This window comes from Salmo salar, chromosome 02 (genome assembly GCF_965601325.2).
Source record: "Salmo salar chromosome 02, fSalSal1, whole genome shotgun sequence".
Lineage (NCBI taxonomy): Eukaryota > Metazoa > Chordata > Actinopteri > Salmoniformes > Salmonidae > Salmo > Salmo salar.
The window spans coordinates 67,189,671-67,210,267 of NC_138292.1; the positions used below are offsets into that span (position 1 = coordinate 67,189,671).

Consider the following 20,597-nt stretch of genomic DNA (forward strand, 5'->3'; position numbering starts at 1 on the left):
CCTGTGTGTGTGTGTGTGTGTTCATCAACTCTCCTGGGTTGTAGGCAGGTGGCGTGTTATGCCGTGTGTGTGTGTGTGTGTGTGTGTGTGTGTGTTTAGGCCTACTGTCTGCAATCAGTGTAAGAAAGAAAGATGTTTCCCCTTAGCCTGACAACATCCAAAGTCAACAAAGCCATAACATTTTACAACACCGAAGCAGGCTCTCTCTCTCTCTCTCTCTCTCTCTCTCTCTCTCTCTCTCAAAACTCCCCACCTCCCACACACACTCGCCCTTCCCTGTAGGCTACAGAACACCTGTGAAGCTACACCAACTCCAGCATAGACCCATTGACGTGTGAGGCTCAGAGCCCACTGGAGTGTGTCCTACTGGATAGACCTGAAACGGGAGGGAGGTGGTGTAATTGTCCTGGGTTGGTCGTACACACACACAGGAAGGGTGTTCTTTTCTTCACCAGTCACTGCCACAAGGATCCATGGTCTCTCTGAGGAGGGCAACTGGCTGCAGTCATGGAGAAACAAGGAGGAAGTGGATGTAAACGGTAAGCAAGCACAGCCAATGACATCTCTCTGCTTTTCTCAGGACAAACTAACTGACGTGCTAGATAATAGGGTCCAGTTTTACAGCGCTTTACAGTATCAAATCAAATCAAATCAAATCAAATTTATTTTTATATAGCCCTTCGTACATCAGCTGATATTCTCAAAGTGCTGTACAGAAACCCAGCCTAAAACCCCAAACAGCAAGCAAAGCATGTGAAAGAAGCACGGTGGCTAGGAAAAACTCCCTAGGAAAAACTCCCTAGAAAGGCCAAAAACCTAGGAAGAAACCTAGAGAGGAACCAGGCTATGAGGGGTGGCCAGTCCTCTTCTGGCTGTGCAGGGTGGATATTATAACAGAACATGGTCAAAATGTGAAAATGTTCATAAATGACCAGCATGGTCAAATAATAATAATCATAGTAGTTGTCGAGGGTGCAACAAGCACGTCCGGTGAACAGGTCAGGGTTCCATAGCCGCAGGCAGAACAGTTGAAACTGGAGCAGCAGCACGGCCAGGTGGACTGGGGACAGCAAGTATCCAGTTACTAACTAGATCAACTACATGTTACTTCTAGATAATAGGGTCCAGTTTTACAGTGCTTTACAGTAACCAGTTACTAACTAGATCAACTACATGTTACTTCTAGATAATAGGGTCCAGTTTTACAGTGCTTTACAGTAACCAGTTACTAACTAGATCAACTACATGTTACTTCTGTATGTATTTACATGTTAGTAGCTTTAATAGACAGACGCAGTGTCTACTCTAGAACCGAAGCCATAGATTTGAATAGGGTAACATTTCCATAGAATATGTTGACATCAGGCAATTTCTATTGGCCCTAGTCATAAATAGAATGTTTGGCGTTCTCTGAGAAGATTGTCCCAATCTACCCTAAAAGGAGAAGAATACATAGCTGAAGAATGTATGTAATGATGTGGAAAATGTGCAGGTATATACTTAATTTTATATACTTATTATGTACTTATTGAAATACATGAAATTAGCTGTACAGTGTATTAAAGATAGCATCTTTGTCCAGATTGTATTTATACAGCTATTTTTACAGCAGTAGTTGTCACAAAGTGATTTGACAGTAACATGGTCAGTCACTTGAAAGAAGCAAAAATATGCAAATAAGTCCAAATGAAATCGGATCAAATGTTATTTGTCACATGCGCCGAATACACCAGGTGTAGACCTTACCGTGAAATGCTTCCTTACAAGCCCTTAACCAACAATGCAGTTGTAAGAAAATAGAGTTAAGAAAATATTTACTAAATAAACTGAAGTATGTGTATATATATATATATATATATATATATATATATGAAATATATAAGGTACCCCCTGTATATAGCGCCTATATCTATAACTATATCAATGTATGTATGTATATATATATATATATATATATATATATATATAATGATATACAGGGGTACCGTTTCCGAGTCAAGTAAAATACAGTGCATTTTACCGTAGTAGGTCAAAACTTTTAGAAACTTTCTAAAGATAGACAATATTGTTATCTGTTTGACAGCAGTGGAATTTTCTTTTGTCGAACTTTCTTTATTGCAATTGATTATTTTTCAACTATAAAAGTAATGTTTCTTTGCAGGACAATGATTGTCCTGACTTTCAAGAATGTCTGAATTGTTTCGACTTGCTTTTCTTGTTGGCTGGCAAGTTTCACCATCCAATTAATTCAGATCTACAAGAGTGTAAGTTTCACCATGGCACGGACCCAGGGGCGGAAATCCCGGGGGGACACGACCCCCCCCATCCTGGGAAAAATATGATTTGTCCCCCCCAATATATCACTGAAACATAACTATGTAATTTAAATAATATTAATAATACGCAATGAAAGCAATTGTGCTGATTATAGACACTTAATAGCTTGTTTTTAAGTTTAAAAAGATTGCGACCCCCCCCCCCCCACCCTTTGCCTCACAATGGTTTGATCCACTGCCAGTTCCTTAGTTGGCAAGGTAACAGAGGGGTCGTGTCTACTGTCTGAAAGGCACTCAATGAATGTAACTGACGTGAGGTTAATCTAGTCAATCGCGCACACACACTAGCTGAATATGCAGAGCTAGCGCGCAAATATTAACTATTAAGCTAGCTAGTACCTATTCCATTTATGTGGCGTCGTCAAAGATGGAATCTTTGCTATCGTCAATGTATTCCAAGGTCAGCATGCAGATGATGTAAGTTAGTGCTTCAAAGTCCCTGTGATAAGCTTAGCAATGAACTGAAGTCCAAACTGAACAGAACTACACTCTCTTCTACCATTGTCTTAAATATATTTAATGGTCTCGTTGCAAAAGCTAAATTGTCACAAGGGAACTTTTATTTAACCCGGGTAGCAAAGATTATAGCAAACACCACTGAAACTGAATTGGTGCTCGCTAGCTTTGCAAATTCAGCTATTGTTGGAAGCCAGACAATATGAAACAAACTATTAAAATTACAAAAGGTTGCAGCATATGTTGTGTAAATGGTGAACTCATACAGCTGTCAACTCTTGTCATTTTAATCCGTTTCACATTTGCTAGCTACCTTTTAGATCGAAGCCCAAATAGAATGATTGAAGATGATAGAAGCCCATCTCCTACTGTAAATAACCTACACACCGTGTGTGTGTGTAGCCAGCCAGCCAGCCAGCCAGCCAGGTAGAAAAATGGCACAAAAATAAAAGACGGACATCAGAGTATTTTTCAATACACCAAAACGCATAGTAAGAACCCTAGTAGCCTAATATCTGAAAGACTAGTCGAAAAAATGTTCATAAGAAAGAAATTAAATTCTAATGGAAATGTTTCACAATGATATCATTAGGTAGAGCAGGCAACAGATGGCACACAGACAGCAGAGTTGGGGACAGATATGCAGGGACAGACTGGCAGAGACAGGGAGTCTCAGGTAAGTTTGTTGAGTCTTTGTTTGGCAACATTATGAAAGGTTCTCCATTTTTTTGACTTGTAAAAAAGGAACATAATTGGAAAATGCCATGGATACCCCCACTCTCAACTTAAACTGGTGACTGAACTAAGATTTGTTAAAGGCAATGGTATTGCTGTTGTGATTAGTTGTGTAGTTTTGGGTACCGGTAGTTAGGAGTACGGCAAACACCTTATTTCTTTGGTTCCTCAATATACATTTACCATATTACAATGTAGGCTATGTGTTAAAGCACTACTTTTGGTGTCCCCCTCAGGAATTGCTCTTGAGAAAATTTCATGTAATTGTCCCCTCCAAAGTTGATATCAGATTTTCGCCCCTGCACGGACCGTGGCGATACCTGCTGCCCCATATACATAGAATCACTGGTCACTTATTTTTTTTTAAATATTTTTTATTTATTTAACTAGGCAAATCAGTTAAGAACAAATTCTTATTTACAATGATGGCCTACCAAAAGGCAAAAGGCTTCCTGCGGGACTGCTGGGATAAAAAAATATATATGTATATAGGACAAAACACACATCATGACACTAGTCACATTAATAATAATGTTTACATACTGCTTTACTAACTTCACATGCATATACTGTATTATATTCTACTGTATTTTAGTCAATGCCACTCCAACATTGCTCGTCCTAATATTTATATATTTCTTAATTCCATTTTACTTTTAGATTTGTGTGTATTGTTGTGAATTGTTAGAGCTAGGAACACAAGCATTTCTCTACACTCGCAATAACATCTGCTAAATATGTGCATGTGACCAATAACATTTTTTTTTTATTTGACATGAGAATTATTAGAATATGGTAAATATTAGTCAATTTTTGCATTCTATACATGCTGACTTTCGCGGACTATAGGTGGGAAACATAGGTGGGAGGGCATACAGGATATCGACAATGTATTAACGCGCAATTTCTCTAAATGCGTAATCGAAACACTTCAACCACTGTACTACATTTTTATTCAACACCGTACAATTATTTATAGCGAACCAATCCTCTATAACAGTATTTCCCAACCCTGGTTCTCCAGTACACTCACCAGTACACATTTTCGTTCTAGCCCTGGACAAACACGCCTCATTCAACTCATTGAGAGTTTGATGATTAGTTGACAAGTTGAATCAGGTGTGCTTGTCCATGGTTACAATGAAAATGTGCACTGTTGGGGAACTGGAGGTACAGGGTTGGGAACTATATTCTAAGGAATGGTAGAGCCAAGCAACCTAAGCAAATATAGTTTTATGAATGACAGAAGAGACATTTCCCAGCCTGTTCGAGTACCAGTACCAAGTCGATGTGCAAGGGTACGAGATAATTTAGATATGTACATATTGGATAAAGTGACTAGGCAACATTATAGATAATAAACAGTAGCAGCAGCATATTTGATGAGTCAAAAGAGTTAGTGCAAAAAGGGTCAATGCAGATAGTCCGGGTAGCTATTTGGTTAACTACACTACATGGCCAAAAGTATGCGGACACCCTTCAAATTAGTGGATTCGGCTATTTTAGCCACATCCGTTGCTGACAGGTGTAAAAAATTTAGCACCATGCAATCTCCATAGACAAACATTTGCAGTATAATGGCCCATACTCAAGGGCCCAGTGACTTTCAATGTGGCACCGTCATAGGATGCTCACTTTTCAACAGTTCGTCAGATTTTGGCCCTGGTAGAGCTGCCCCGGTCAACTGTAAGTGCTGTTATTGTCAAATGGAAAAGTCTAGGAGCAACAATGGCTCAGCTACGAAGTGGTAGGCCACACAAGCTTACAGAACGGGACTGCCGAGTGCTGAAGCGCGTAGTGGGTAAAAATCGTCTGTCTTCGGTTGCAACACTCACTACCGAGTTCCAAACTGCCTCTGGAAGCAACATCAGCACAATAACTGTTCGCAGGGAGCTTCATGAAATGGGTTTTCACGGTAGAGCCGCCACACACAAGCCTAAGATCACCATGTGCAATGCCAAGCATCGGCTGGAGTTGTGTAAAGCTCTTCGCCATTGGCGGAGTGATGAAGCAGGCTTCACCATCTGGCAGTCCAATGGACGAATCTGGGTTTGGCGGATGCCAAGAGAACGATACCTGCCCCAATGCATAGTGCCAACTGTAACGTTTGTTGGAGGAGGAATATTGGTATGGGGCTGTTTCTCATGGTTCGGGCTAGGCCCCTTAGTTCCAATGAAGGAATATTGTAATGTTACAGCATACAGTGACATTCTATATGATTTTGTGCCTTCCAAGAAGAGTGGAGAAGGTTATAGCAGCAAAGGAGGGACCAACTCCATATAAATGCCCATGATTTTGGAATGAGATGTTCAAGGAGCAGGTGTCCACATACTTTTGGTCATGTAGTGTATTTCATCCAAGTCCTTGTGGTGAGATACCCACTGTAGGTAGAAACAGTTGAGTTGTGTGTGTAGCAGTCTAATGGCTTGGGGGTAGAAGCTGTTCAGGGTCCTTTGGTTTCAGACTTGGTGCATCGGTACCGCTTGCAGTGCGGTAGCAGAGAGAACGGTCTATTTTAACAGAATAGTACTCAGTAGATGGAGTCTTTGACAATTTTTAGGGCCTTCCCCTGTCACCGCCTGAAATAGAGGTCCTGGATGGCAGGGAGCACGCACCAAGCTGTTATTCTCTAAAGTATAGTATGCACCGTGTTGGCATACGCAGGGGATTGAGGACAACCTTATCGCGAATTTGAAGGGCACCATGACAGGGACTGATGCATGCACTTCTGTCTCTTCTCAGTCTGGCAATGCACCATCACCGTTCGTTAGAATGGTATTGCTTTGGCGATACCACACGTGTGACACGCACAGCTGTATACACACACACAACCCACTTGTCTCTACCTATGTACTGTATGTAACCACACGAACTGGTGTAGTACCTACTTCTGAAAAGAAGGAGGAACCAGGTCCTAATACTTATAATAATATGATTATTATGTGCTTAAGGAGAAAGGATTTCATTGTTACTAAAGCCAATTCTAAAGTATAGTTTCACCAGGTCATCTAACTCGGGTAGTATTTCAACAGTGACGTGCACAGCAACAGGCAGCCAGGGAGGCATGCAGTTAACCACATCCCCTATATAAATATAACTGCGACTTTATTCCCAAAATGTTGACTTTAATCTCTAAACTAAAATTGTATTTTATTCTCAAAATATTGCCACTTTATTCTCGAATACATCAACAACCACCACCCATCGCCTCTTCACTTGACCCGAATACTCTTCCATACTAATGAGACCATGTTGATCTACCAATCTGACCTCTATTTTCTTCTTATCCCATTTAGTCAAGTTGTGGTCGAGAGCCCTGTACGACCACTGCGGTCTCTGGTGCGGCCGTGTTTCATCTTCCTCCTCTTCCTGTCCACGGTCATCTTGATCATCCTCTTAGCTTTTCCTGACAGCTCCTTCCAGACAGACTGGTGGGAAAACCTATCACTGTACACATACTACCGTGGATGGACCAAACCCGACCGCCCCCTTGGACCATCCCCAACCACCATTCCCCCAACCACAGTACCAGCCCCACCCTCAACCACTATACGCCCGCTACCAACCAATCACTACCACTTTGGCTACCCTCGTAACTATCACTTCATTGTAGACGAACCGGACAAGTGTAATACCCAGACCCCGTTCCTGGTGCTGATAGTCCCCGTGGTGCCCGGTAACCTGGCTGCCCGGGATGCCATCCGCAGGACGTGGGGTAATGAGACCCTGGTGCAGGGGAAGAAGGTACAGACACTATTCATGCTAGGACTTCCTGGAGGACCAGATGCTCAGAAGCTGCAGGAGAAGGTTGGTCTTGATTGTTTTAGCTTTTTTTTAGTGTTGTTTATTTTTTTTAAGTGTGTTGGGGTTGTTAATATTTAAAAAGAGTTTGATTTGATTTTGATTTGATTTTGATTTTAGCTGACCTAACTTTGACTTTGACTCAACTTTGTCTTGACTCTTGACTTTGATTTGAAGGTGAACCAGGAGAGCCAGGTGCATCATGATCTACTCCAGAGCAACTTCCTGGACTCCTACCTCAACCTCACCATTAAGACCATGGTGATTATGGACTGGCTGGCCACCCACTGCACCAATGCCACCTACGCCATGAAGATCGACTCAGACATGTTCCTCAACGTAGAGAACCTGATGACTATGTTGTTGAGACCGGACATCCCCAAGGTGAACTTTATTTTTATTTTATTTTATTCAACCCAACCTCCACCTCTTTGGGGGACAACTTTATTACTATAACAGTCTCTGTCTGTCTGTCTGTCTGTCTGTCTGTCTGTCTGTCTGTCTGTCTGTCTGTCTGTCTGTCTGTCTGTCTGTCTGTCTGTCTGTCTGTCTGTCTGTCTGTCTGTCTGTCTGTCTGTCTGTCTGTCTGTCTGTCTGTCTGTCTGTCTGTCTGTCTGTCTATTTCATTTACTAAGTTACAGTTTATTATTTTTTTCTCCTTCTAAATCTTTAATAATTCCATACAAAGATTAAATTCCTTTCCTATTTCCCAAGGTGAACTACCTGACGGGGATGCTGATGTGGAATCGACCAGTCATCCGGAACCCCAACTCCAAATGGTATGTTCCGGTAGAGATGTTAGCCGACAACCGCTACCCGACCTACACACTTGGCATGGGATACGTCTTCTCCAACGACCTGCCGGTGAGGTTCGTGGAGGTATCCAAGGACATCAAGCTTTTTAATATAGAAGACGCCTATGTTGGCGCCTGTATGAAGAAACTGGGCCTCTCGCCCACAAACTCACCAGATCCTTGGCAATGGAAGGCCTATCTCGGCAAGTACAATCGCTGTGAATTTTCCAAAGTCATCACCTATATTGTGATCCGCTCGTCCCAGATAGTGGACTACTGGATGGACCTGAAGAAGACACCTGGTTCACCCTGTCCCTAGACACTGATTTAGGGTCAATTTTGGATTTTTTCATCCTAATGGTAGAGTCTAAGTCTTTAGGTATCCAATATACCTGTATATTTTCATGAAAAAACACTGCTGTAGGTCTGCCACCTTCCACCTCAGATGCGGAAGGCTGACATTGGCGGATGTGGTGGATTGAGACGCAGCCCATCCAATAAAACGGTTATCTCTAGCTTAAACAGACAGATTCTGATGGGATTTTTTTTAATTGTGTTTATTCAATTTCCGTGCGGACATTGACTCTAGTACTAGTACTAAGATTCAGGGAGTGTATCAGTGTCTGAGGGGCATCTTATGTAAGGCGGCAGATAGCTGAGCAGTTAGATTGTTGTGCCAGTAACTGAAAGGTTGCTAGTTCAAATCCCCTAACAGGTGGCTCATAATAATGGCTGGAATTAAGTAAATGGAATTGTATCAACCACATGGAAACAATGTGTTTGATACCATTCCATTTATTCTGTTCCAGCCATATGAGCCTGTCCTCCCCAATTAAGGTGCAACCAGCCACCTGTGCTAGGAATATGATGGCGTGTGTGTCTATGTTCTTTATTCTTAATGACATCATCGCTGTGACAATATGAGCAAAGATGATATCATACATTTAAAGCACTTATAGATTATTTATGTTATGAAAAGCACAATAAAAGTTTAATAAATCATTTTTATTATTACTGTCATAAATCATTGACATGGTGAATGTATTGCAGTTGACAACAGGGATCTTTAAAAAAAAAAGAGAGACAGTTTAACTTGTCTCGAAGAAGAAAGGCTCTGTCCGAAGTGTTGACAATAAAGGCATCTTTATACTCTGCTCTCATGTCTTGGTTTCTCTTGTTCTACCAAATAAACTACCTGATGGAAGGAAAGTGTTTACATCCCAAATGGCACCCTATTTCCTATATAGTGTACTACTACCCATAGGGCTCTGGTCAAAAATAGGGAACTATATAGGGAATAGGGTGCAATTTGGAACAGAAAAAGTGCTTGTGGTGAGAGAAAATGATGAAGAGTAAGAGGTGAAGAGGAAACAAATACCATTGCTGAGAGTCTTTCAACTCGTCAGGAAGACAGGCAGGCAGTATAGGACCTAATTTATATTCTTAGACGTTGCCGACTCCTGCCAGATCTTACATAGGTATTTTAAGTATCAGCTAACCACATGTTATAGCAATTTGTCAGTCGATGAAGTGGCATGCATCCAGTGGTTGTTGCGTCGCCTCGCCTTTTGTGGAGCACACCCTAGGTCTGTCAGACATCTCTCTCTGCTTGGTATTGTTAGGTCACAATACACCAGACCACCCAGAACTAATGCCACGTTCAAGTGCTAGTTGGAACTAGGAAACGCTGACATTTCAGACGTGCTAACTAATAGTTGTAGTTAAACACGTGCCGCGTGTCAACAAGTCAGACATTTCTGAGTGTCCTAGTTTCGTGTAGCACGTGAACGCGGCAACATTCAGCGTGGCGCAATCATTACACAGATGATTACCGTTTACGCCAACGAAAAAAACGCAAACAAGAGTTTCTATTGAACGAATTCATGTAGGTCCCTCCCTGTTTCGTTCCGTTTGCTTCCGTTTGTTTCCTAAATGGTAAACGGTTTTCGTAATGAACACACCCCAGCCTTAAGCCTCTTGTCCACCAGATTGCTTTCCAGCGGAAGTCATTCTTTGTCAATGGAGCAGTCCGCAACGTTGAGTTGGGGATGCTGCACTAGGCTGCGGTGCGTTCTGTGTACCGCATGCGTTCAATATTTTCAACTTGTGCGTTGCTTTACCGTGCGGTGGTACAAACAGAAGTTCATAAACAGTCAAGCAAGTTAGCTAGCTATCTAACTACAAAGATAACCACTTTGTTAGATACACTACATTACCAAAAGTATGTGGACACCTGCTCGTCGAACGTCTCATTCCAAAATCATGGGTATTAATATGGAGTCGGTCCCCCCTTTGCTGATATAACAGACTACACTCTTCTGGGAAGGCTTTCAACTAGATGTTGGAACATAGCTGTGGGGACTTGCTAATATTCAGCCACAAGAGCATTAGAGGTTGGGGACTGATGTTGGGCGATTAGGCTTGGCTCGCAGTCGCCGTTCCAATTCATCCCAAAGGTGTTCGATGGGGTTGACGTCAGGGCTCTTTCCAGGCCAGTCAAGTTCTTCCATACCGAACTCGACAAACCATTTCTGTTTGGACCTCGCTTTGTGCACCGGGACAATGTCATGCTGAAACAGGAAAGGGCCTTCTCCAAATTGTTGCCACAAAGTTGGAAGCACAGAATCGTCTAGAATGTCATTGCATACTGTAGTGTTAAGATTTCCCTTCACTGGAACTAAGGGGCCTAGCCTGAACCATGAAACACACAGCATTATTCCTCCTCCATCAAACTTTACAGTTGGCACTATGCATGGGGGCAGGTAGCGTTCTCCTGGCGTCCGCCAAACCCAGATTCGTCCATCGGACTGCCAGATAGTGAAGCGTGATTCATCACTCCAGAGAACGTGTTCGAATCGCTCCAGAGTCCAATGGCGGCAAGCTTTACACCACTCCAGCCGACGCTTGGCATTGCACATGGTGATCTTAGGCTTGTGTGAGGCAGCTTGACCATGGAAACCCATTTCATGAACCTCCCGACGAACAGTTATTGTGCTGACGTTGCTTCCAGAGGCAGTTTGGAACTTAGTAGTGAATGTTGCAACCGAGGACAGACGATTTTAACACGTACATGCTTCTGCACTCGGCGGTCCCGTTCTGTGAGCTTGTGTGGCCTACCACTTTGCGGCTGAGCCGTTGTTGCTCCAATATATTTCTATTTCACAATTACAGCACTTACAGTTGACTTGTTGGAAAGGTGGCATCCAATGACGGTGCCACTTTGAAAGTCACTGAGCTCTTCAGTAAGGCTATTCTACTGCCAATGTTTGTCTATGGCGATTGCATGGCCGTGTGCTCGATTTTATATACGTCATTAACGGGTGTGGCTGAAATGGCTGGATCCACTAATTGGAAGGGATGTCCACTTACTTTTGTATTTATAGTGTATATCCAAATGGACATTAGTATTCACATTAAGGGCCTGTTACAATACATACATCATGACGGATTTTATGAATATCCACGTTGTTAGATCAGATTTGTTGAACGTGCACCAATCCGGAGTCCTTCTATCCCCCACGGTCTGTGTTCCATTGACCTCTTTGCCACATTTATAGAACATACATGTTTTTCTGTGATGCAACGTGTCAGCTATATACAATACATTTCTATCTGGAACTTTATAGAATGCTAAAATGTAAATATATGACGTAGAACAGATACACTTTTTAGTCAGGGCAATCGTTTCAGCTCAACACAATACATTTATATCTGTCAGTGGTGGCCTCTCCTGACCTGTAGCCAGGTATGCAGCTGGCTGAGCGTGCGGTGTGTGGGAGGGGCTGTGGAGAATAAAAAACAAAAGGCACCCAACCTACAGTGGCTCCTCCTCTACCTGTGGGCGGCCATTTTTTCGCTCACCGTCGTCAACGTACCTTGAGGAAGGAGAAAGAAGACGTCAACCAGGTGCTAATCCCGTTGAGAGCCATGAGCCGGATTTGATACCAAGAGACAACATGAGGTATGTGTCAATTAAAGCTGGAGTTTGTTTGTAGACATTGCGCTATTTTTTTTTGAGGGTGTGTTAGTTATATTTCACACTATCGCGATCCAGTCAACAGGGATTACGATTACACTGAACGTCATCAAATATAGTTTGCCGGTTCTAGAGTAGGTTACTGGATGTGTGCAAACTTTAGTTCCAGCCTATGCCAGCCCAGCGCTAACACGCCTTAGTCAAATAAACCGACTGAAGACATAATGATGACAGGTGTTTTAGTGCTGGGGTGTAACAACATCCAGCACACCTAGTAACTAGAGCGGTGTTGGATATCCATGGTCTAGGGGTGGGCAACTCCAGTCCTCGAGGGCCTGATTGGTGTCACAGTTTTGCCCCAGCTAACACTCCAACTCCATAATCACCTAATCATGATATTCAGTTTAGAATGCAATTTGATTAATCAGCTGTGTTTGCTAGGGATGGAGTTGCCCACCCCAATCAGGCCCTGGAGGACTGGAGTTGCCCACCCCTGGACTTCAAACACTTGTTTGTCTTTATACGATTTCATTATTTATGTGATTGTCAGACAGCCAAGGAATAGTTATTGTAGTCTAACTACACCACCAGCATACCAGACGCAATAGTCTTCGTAACAAACTCATGTACAAAGGGCAAAGCAAACCGTGGTTATGCAATATAGCCTACTCTTGGTGCTTTCAAGACCCCTGATAACATGACGCTGCTGCAACAGATGTCGCGTTCAAAACAACTGGGAACTCGGAAAAAAAGAAACGAGCACAGCAAACAAGAAATATAAATCACCAATATATTGTTTTTAAGATATTTTTAATTGATATCTCATATACTATACCTCTATAAGACCAAGTGATATGTGCACATATGGTTTGCACATATCACTTGGTCTTATACAGTATATGAGCGATCAATAAAAAATATTAATATTCATCTTAACAATATATTCATGATTTATATTTCTTGTTTGCTGTGTAAGGGGTGATTTCAAGAAATGTTTATACATTCAAATGGTACTTCTGTACAACAGTGTGGCAAGAACCATTGACCTATGAACCATTGACCCCTCTCACTCTTTCTATCCTTTCTCTCTTCATCAGCCCAGCTCTGATGCAATCATGTACAGCCCTTTCCGGAAGCCTGTATAGAAGACCCTGTTTTTTATTCATCCTGGTGGCAGTGGCTGTCTCAGTGACCTACACCACCTTCGCCTTGAATTGGTGGAACGACCCACAGGGACCCTCGGTAATCAATCACACTGGAAAGGCTCCTGATGATGACAGGACTAATCACACTGGAAAGACTCCTGATGATGATCAGGTGAACACACGTGTCTTGACCAATCGGAATGGTGTCCAATGGGAGGATCCCGGGCGGTACCACGTGGCATACCCACGGGGGTACAAATTCGTAATGGATGAGCCGGAGAAGTGTCGGAACGGGAATCAGGCCCCGTTCCTGGTGCTGATGGCCCCCGTGGCACCTGGTAACCCTACTGGAAATTTCACACAAGATTAACACATTCTGTTTTCAATTCTAACATGATCCATTGCATGTGAAGTGACTTGATAACCTGTTTCCAATACATTTTGAATGTATTTAGGAACTAAAAATGCAATACAAACTAGCTTTTTTTCAAGTGTTTGTGAAAGCCGACGAAGAAATTGTTACAGTAAAATGTGTTATTGTGTAATTATTGTATTTTTAACATGTACATTTCTGGTAGGTAATCTGGCCTCCCGGGACGCCATCCGCAGGACGTGGGGTAATGAGACCCTGGTGCAGGGGAAGAAGGTACAGACACTATTCATGCTAGGACTTCCTGGAGGACCAGATGCTCAGAAGCTGCAGGAGAAGGTTGGTCTTGATTGTTTTAGCTTTTTTTTGTTTGTTTTAAGTGTGTTGGGGTTGTTATTATTTAAATAGTTTGATTTGAGTTGATTTTGATCTGATTTGAAGGTGAACCAGGAGAGCCGGGCGCACCACGACCTCCTCCAGAGCGACTTCATGGACACCTACCATAACCTGACCATCAAGACCATGCTGATCCTCGAGTGGCTCGTCTCGCGGTGCCCCGAGGCCTCCTACGCCATGAAGATTGACTCAGACGTGTTCCTCAACGTCCAGAACCTTGTCTCCATGCTGGTCAACCCTGACACTCCCAAACAGAACTACATGACCGGTCTAGTCTGGTGGCACAGCCCGGTACTGAGAAACCCAGACGATAAGTTCTTCCTGCCTTATGAGGTGATGGCCGAGTCGGAGTATCCCCCGTACCCTCTGGGGTTTGGCTACATCATGTCCATGGACCTCCCCAAGAAGATCCTGGGGGTCTCTCCACAGATCAAGGTATGTTGATTTTCTGTATTTTGCCAAACAAATGTTCCTATGTATGGGACTTAAAGTATAATTTTTTTTCTTTATTTCTCTCATTCATTGGTAGCACTTATGTGGCATTCATAAAGCCATTCATTATTTAATTAATCCAGTCATTCATCCATTAATTAAGTAATCTCATTCAAGCCCATCTACATCGAGGATGCCTACCTGGGGATGTGTCTGAAGCGGCTGGGCATCTCCCCCACCGATCCTCCCAGCAAGTCTCTCTTTGATGTCAACCCCATCTACAGCTACGGACGCTGCAAACTGTCCACTGTGGTTGCCGTGATGACGACCAGAGTGAGCCAGCTGCTGAGGTACTGGCAGGACTACACAAGGCCCGGCCCGCCGTGCTGAGAGGGTAATCACCAAAGCAACCATTGCTTCTTCCTGTTTGGAAATGAACATGAAGACATTTCCTGTATGTTTCCCTTCCTGGAAATGTTGAATTAAAACTTTGGGTAAGAGACATTAGCTCTTGCATAAGAGACATCCGTTCAGTCTTGTTGGGAGATCCATAGGTTGTTTGGCATTTTGCTAATGTGTGCCTCAACCCCTCCATTTACACTGACTGTGGTGCATTGAAGGTGGATAGGTTTTGGAGAGGTCTTATTGGGCCTGTCTCAATACCTTTCAACTGTCACATGCTTCAACAAAAAGAGCCCAAGCTGCATATTTGTATAATACCTTAGAGCCTTAAGACGACTGTATCCTATCAGATCCGTGCTAGCCGACACCCGCATGGTGGTTGTATTGGTAGTGTCGGAGGTGGCACTGTCAAATCCACAAGCGGCTCCCGGCGTTATACCTAAAGTGGACATTGCCATTGGCTGCAAGGAGTTGCACAAGGGAAATCCCATGCAGCCTTGTTTCCAAGTTTGTCAACACTTTACTTGACACCAGCATCATAACACAATCATAACCATGTCATAACAGCTGATGTAACTTGTTATAATATGGTCATAACAATGTCATGACACATAGTTAGACCTGTTGTGACATATTGTGCTATTTTATAGCTGGTTATGACACCTACATTAGTGTCAACATACCACACAAGGCAATAGCCTACATGTCAACAGTATGTTTATGTTATATACACTACCGTTCAGAAGAAATGTCCTTGTTTTGGGATTTTTTATTTTTTTTGTCCATTAAAATAACATCAAATTGGATCAGAAATACAGTGTAGACATTGTTAATGTTGTACATTTTATTTGACCTTTTATTTAACTAGGCAAGTCAGTTAAAAACATTGTTATTTTCAGTGACGGCCTAGGATCAGTAATTTACGTAACAACAGAATGCGGCGCAGCAAGCGACTGAAGAGACAAACAATTTGCTAGTTACAGCATCAGCACATGCTCTGGAAAGACAGCAGAGAGTAGAAAGGCAGTTACAGCAGCGCATCCCCTGAACAAGGTAACGTTAGGTGAGAAGCCTGACCACGGAGATGGGGGTGATGAAGTGTACTTAATGAGCTTTAACCGAAAAACAACTGGCATTTGGAAAGTTTGAGGTGAGGGAGAAAGTGTGGCAGAACAAGTATTAGCATTGTTCAGTATCTTGCTAGCTGGATCGAATTCTCCGTTAGCTAGCCAAAGACATTTTGAGCAACATTAGCCAACTCATCTGATCAAATAATTGAGTTTAGGGTGTGAATTGGCTTGCTAATAAAGCCAGACAGCTAACGTTACAACTTCAGATGAACTAATATTACTAACCTAACCAATTCGCTGTAGTTTTAACTGGTATACGACTCCTTGCTGTTCAAGTTATAACGCGTTAGTTGCTTACTCGACCCTGGCAATCTGTGTGAAATGTTAACAGATAGTGGTTAGTTCATTAACTAGTTAACTAATGTTTTCCCTCTACAGTATGTGGTTAATTTTCAGAACGAGAGAATTAGGTGAAAATGAGGCGTTGCTTGTTAAACAAGTGGATTCAGGGATCAATTGTAGCTGGAGCTGGGCCTGGCTTATGCTGGATGCCACTATAGAGGTGAAAGGAACACCACACAGGAACACTCTTTCCACTTTTGCTGGCACATTGTGGAACAGATGTCCACAGGCAGAAGGTGTATGGTGTGCAGTGTAGCCCAGAGGTATTGTTTTGGTTGTGTTGAACTTGACAGTAACTGTGAGGGGAGGGGGTTATACTTTCTTTTTTTACTCAGTGAATGTTATTTTTGTGCACATGTAGCCTTGTGCACTTGCTCGCTTGTGCACTTGATCGATGTCTATAGTGGCCACTATAATAGAGCAAAAAATATAATTCCTGTTTGTTTCATTCTATTTCTACTTTAAGATGTTTTTTTCCCCAAGTGCAATATTTAGATGTGTGTGTGTGTGTGGTCACAAGCGTTCTATTATAAACGCTGCCATGGCTAACTGCAATATTAGTGTATTGTATTTTCTCAAGACTTGAGTGTCATTTGCAGTAAAGTCTAGGCAACAAATAACATTGGATTGCCTTCTTAACCTAATTCACAGCTGAGAATTAGGTAAACATTAACCACTTTATTTTACACACAGACGGATTATGTAGATCATATTCTTTGTTGTTTAATTAGTTAAAACCTGCATTTCCCCCTAGCAGGGATTTGTTTTGCATGTTTCAGTGCCCCCCCAAAAAAGTACATTAGTGTCTAGTTTGAGAAACAGATGCCTCACAAGTCCTCAACTGGCAGCTTCATTAAATACTACCCGCAAAACACCAGTCTCAACGTCAACAGTGAAGAGGAGACTCCGGGATGCTGGCCTTCTAGGCCAGCCATCGGGGTCTTACGATATTTCCACTTCTTTTTGCCACATATTCAATTTAAACCTACATCAAAGTGTGTGCCCTCAGTCCTGGAGGGAATCTAGCCTGTTTCCAACCCTTAGTAAACTTCTGGAAAAAATTGTTTGATCAGATACAATGCTATTTCACAGTAAGAAATTGAAAACAGATTTTCAACACGCTTATAGGGAAGGACACTCAACAAGCACAGCACTTACACAAATGACTGATGATTCGCTGGAAGAAATTGATGATACAATTATTGTGGGGGCTGTCTTGTTAGACTTCAGTGCAGCTTTTGACATTATCGATCTTAGTCTGCTGCTGGAAAAACGTATGTGTTATGGCTTTACACCCCCTGCTATAATGTGGATAAAGAGTTACTTGTCTAACAGAACACAGAGGGTGTTCTTTAATGGAAGCCTCTAAAACATAATCCAGGTAGAATCAGGAATTCCCCAGGGTAGCTGTTTAGGCCCCTTACTTTTTTCAATCTTTTTCTAACGACATGCCACTGACTTTGAGTAAAGCCTGTGTCTATGTATGCGTATGACTCAACACTATATACGTCAGCTACTACAGCAACTGAAAAGACTGCAATACTTACCAAAGAGCTACAGTTAGTTTCGGGAATGGGTAGCAAGGAATAAGTTAGTCCTACATATTTCCAAAACTAAAAGCATTGTATTTGGGACAAATCATTCACTAAACCCTAGACCTCAACTAAATCATGCCTGGAAGTTGAGGTGACTAAACTGCTTGGACTAACCCTGGATTGTAAACTGTCATAGTCAAAACATATTGATACAACAGTAGCTAAGATGGGGAGAAGTATGTCTATAATAAAGTGATACTCTGCTCTCAATAACACTTTCAACAAGGCAGGTCCTACAGGCCCTAGTTTTGTCACCTAGACTACTGTTCAGTAATGTGGTCAGGTGCCACAAGGAGGGACTTAAGAAAATTGCAGTTGGCTCAGAACAGGGAGCACGGCTGGCCCTTAAACGTACATGGAGAGCTAACATTAAATACATTCATGTCAATCTCTTATGGCTCAAAGTGGCGGAGAGATTGACTTCATCACTACTTGTTTTCATAAGAGGGGCGTGCTGAATGTACTGAGCTGTCTGTTTAAAATACTTGCACACAGCTTGCATACCAATGCATACCCCACAAGACAAGCCACCAGAGGTCTCTTCACAATCCCCAAGTCATGATGTTCCACTGGATATCATAAGGTGAATGCACCAATTTGTAAGTCGCTCTGGATAAGAGCGTCTGCTAAATGACGTAAATGTAAATGAACAGACTATGGGAGGCGTACAGTACTACATAGAGCCATGACTACATGGAACTATTTTCCACATCAGGTAACTGATGCAAACAGTAGAATCAGATTTAAAAAGCAGGTAAAAATACACCTTATGGAACAGCGGGGACTGTGAAGACACACGCAAAGGCACAGACACACGCATACGCACACATTGTGATATTGTTATATGGTGGTATTATACATTTTGTATTGTTTCCGCAATACAATTGGTATTGGTAGGTTGTGCGTTTGTGTCCCAGAGGATACATTTTGACCATTCTATTTTGTATATAGTTTGTATGTGTGTGCTGTTTTTCATTTATTAGGTGGGTCTTAAAAGGTTATTTGGGTTTGTTGGCTATCATTGAGTGGGAAAGGGAGTGTGTGTGTGACGTCTACTAGTGTGTGTGTGTGTGTGTGTGTGTGACGTGTACTGCAATCGTCTTGCAACACCGGGGTCGAGAACGCGCTCTCAAACTTCCAAGGAAGAAGTCGTTGCCCTCATCCGTCAGATGCACGCCATCCATATGGTATAGTATAGCCATCAGATCCGACCCGCTTGCTCACAGCTTCACTAGGGTCGGACAGCATTCCTGTGTATATTAAGACAACATGATGCAGGCATGAGAAATGCGTTGTACTCCAGCTCTGCGTATATGAGTACTGGCGCAGTAAGTAGGCTGGATAACCAAGAAGCCATAACTACTGGTATTACGCTACTGGCTGACATTGAACATTCTCAGGGTATTGTTCCCGATTTCAATATTCTTTAATGATATATTGTGTGAGATGTACAGTACCAGTTGAAAGTTTGGACACACCTACACATTGAAGGGTTTTTCTTTATTTCTACCATTTTCTACATTGTAGAATACTAGTGAAGACATAAACTATGAAATAACACATATAGAATGATGTAGTAACCAAAAAAGTGTTAAACAAATCTAAATATATTTGAGAATCTTCAGTAGCCACCCTTTGCCTTGATGACAGCTTTACACACTCTTGGCATTCTCTCAACCAGCTTCATGAGGTAGTCACCTGGAATGCATTTTAATTAACAGGTGTGCCTTGTTAAAAGTTAATTTGTGGTATTTCTTTCTTTCTTAATGTGTTTGAGCCAATCAGTTGTGTTGTGACAAGGTAGGGGTGGTAAACAGAAGATAGTCCTATTTGGTAAAATATCAAGTCTATATTATGTCAAGAACATCTCAAGTAAACAAAGAGAAACAACAGTCCATCATTACTTTAAGACATGAAGGTCAGTCAATACAGAACATTTCAAGGACTTTGAAGTTTCTTTAAGTGCAGTCGCAAAAACCATCAAGCGCTATGATGAAACTGGCTCTCATGAGGACTGCCACAGGAAAGGAAGACCCATAGTTACCTCTGCTACAGAGGATAAGTTCATTAGCGTTAACTGCACCTCCAGATTGCAGCCCAAATAAATGCTTCAGAGTTCAAGTAACAGACACATCTCAACATCAACTATTCAGAGGAGACTGCATGAATCAGACCTTCATGGTCGAATTGCTGCAAAGAAAGCACTACTAAAGGACACCAATAAGAAGAGACTTGCTTGGGCCAAGAAACATGAGCAATGGCCATTAGACCGGTGGAAATCTGACCTTTGGTCTGATGAGTCCAAATTTGAGATTTTTGGTTCCAACCGCCGTGTCTTTGTGAGACGCAGAGTAGGTGAACGGATGATCGCTGCATGTGTGGTTCCCACCGTGAAGCATTTAGGAGGAGGTGTGATGGTGTGGGGGTGCTTTGCTGGTGTCACTGTCTGATTTATTTAGAATTCAAGGCACACTGAACCAGCATGGCTACCACAGCATTATGCAGCGATATGCCATCCCATCTGGTTTGCGCTTAGTGGGACATCATTTGTTTTTCAACAGGACAATGACCCAACACACCTCCAGGCTGTGTAAGGGCTATTTGACCAAGAAGGAGAGTGATGGAGTGCTGCATCAGATGACCTGGCCTCCACAATCACCTGACCTCAAGTCAATTGAGATGGTTTG

General features: G+C 42.4%; 2 protein-coding genes across 2 annotated transcripts; both read left to right on the forward strand.

Annotated features, from left to right (window-relative positions):
* Nucleotides 1–246: 246 nt before the first annotated feature.
* LOC106590431 (beta-1,3-galactosyltransferase 1) lies at nucleotides 247–9,276 on the forward strand. Its single transcript, XM_014181469.3, has 4 exons — nucleotides 247–539; nucleotides 6,824–7,334; nucleotides 7,506–7,712; nucleotides 8,043–9,276. Exons 1-4 carry the CDS (start codon nucleotides 508–510, stop codon nucleotides 8,439–8,441), a joined length of 1,149 nt encoding a protein of 382 aa, XP_014036944.1. The 5' UTR covers nucleotides 247–507; the 3' UTR covers nucleotides 8,442–9,276.
* A 2,675-nt stretch (nucleotides 9,277–11,951) lies between these two features.
* Nucleotides 11,952–15,656, forward strand: LOC106590435 (beta-1,3-galactosyltransferase 1). The gene is made up of 5 exons (XM_014181480.3): nucleotides 11,952–12,083; nucleotides 13,196–13,581; nucleotides 13,822–13,952; nucleotides 14,055–14,444; nucleotides 14,619–15,656. Exons 1-5 carry the CDS (start codon nucleotides 12,079–12,081, stop codon nucleotides 14,829–14,831), a joined length of 1,125 nt encoding a protein of 374 aa, XP_014036955.2. The 5' UTR covers nucleotides 11,952–12,078; the 3' UTR covers nucleotides 14,832–15,656.
* The last annotated feature ends 4,941 nt before the right edge of the window (nucleotides 15,657–20,597 follow it).

Excerpts from the sequence above, each read along its gene's own strand:
- LOC106590431 (XM_014181469.3), top strand. The coding sequence starts at position 508 with ATGGAGAAACAAGGAGGAAGTGGATGTAAACG. Across the intron at positions 540-6,823 it reads GGAGGAAGTGGATGTAAACG|TCAAGTTGTGGTCGAGAGCC; the intron begins GTAAGCAAGCAC and ends TATCCCATTTAG. Across the intron at positions 7,713-8,042 it reads TGAGACCGGACATCCCCAAG|GTGAACTACCTGACGGGGAT; the intron begins GTGAACTTTATT and ends CTATTTCCCAAG.
- LOC106590435 (XM_014181480.3), top strand. Across the intron at positions 13,582-13,821 it reads GATGGCCCCCGTGGCACCTG|GTAATCTGGCCTCCCGGGAC; the intron begins GTAACCCTACTG and ends CATTTCTGGTAG. Across the intron at positions 13,953-14,054 it reads CTCAGAAGCTGCAGGAGAAG|GTGAACCAGGAGAGCCGGGC; the intron begins GTTGGTCTTGAT and ends TCTGATTTGAAG.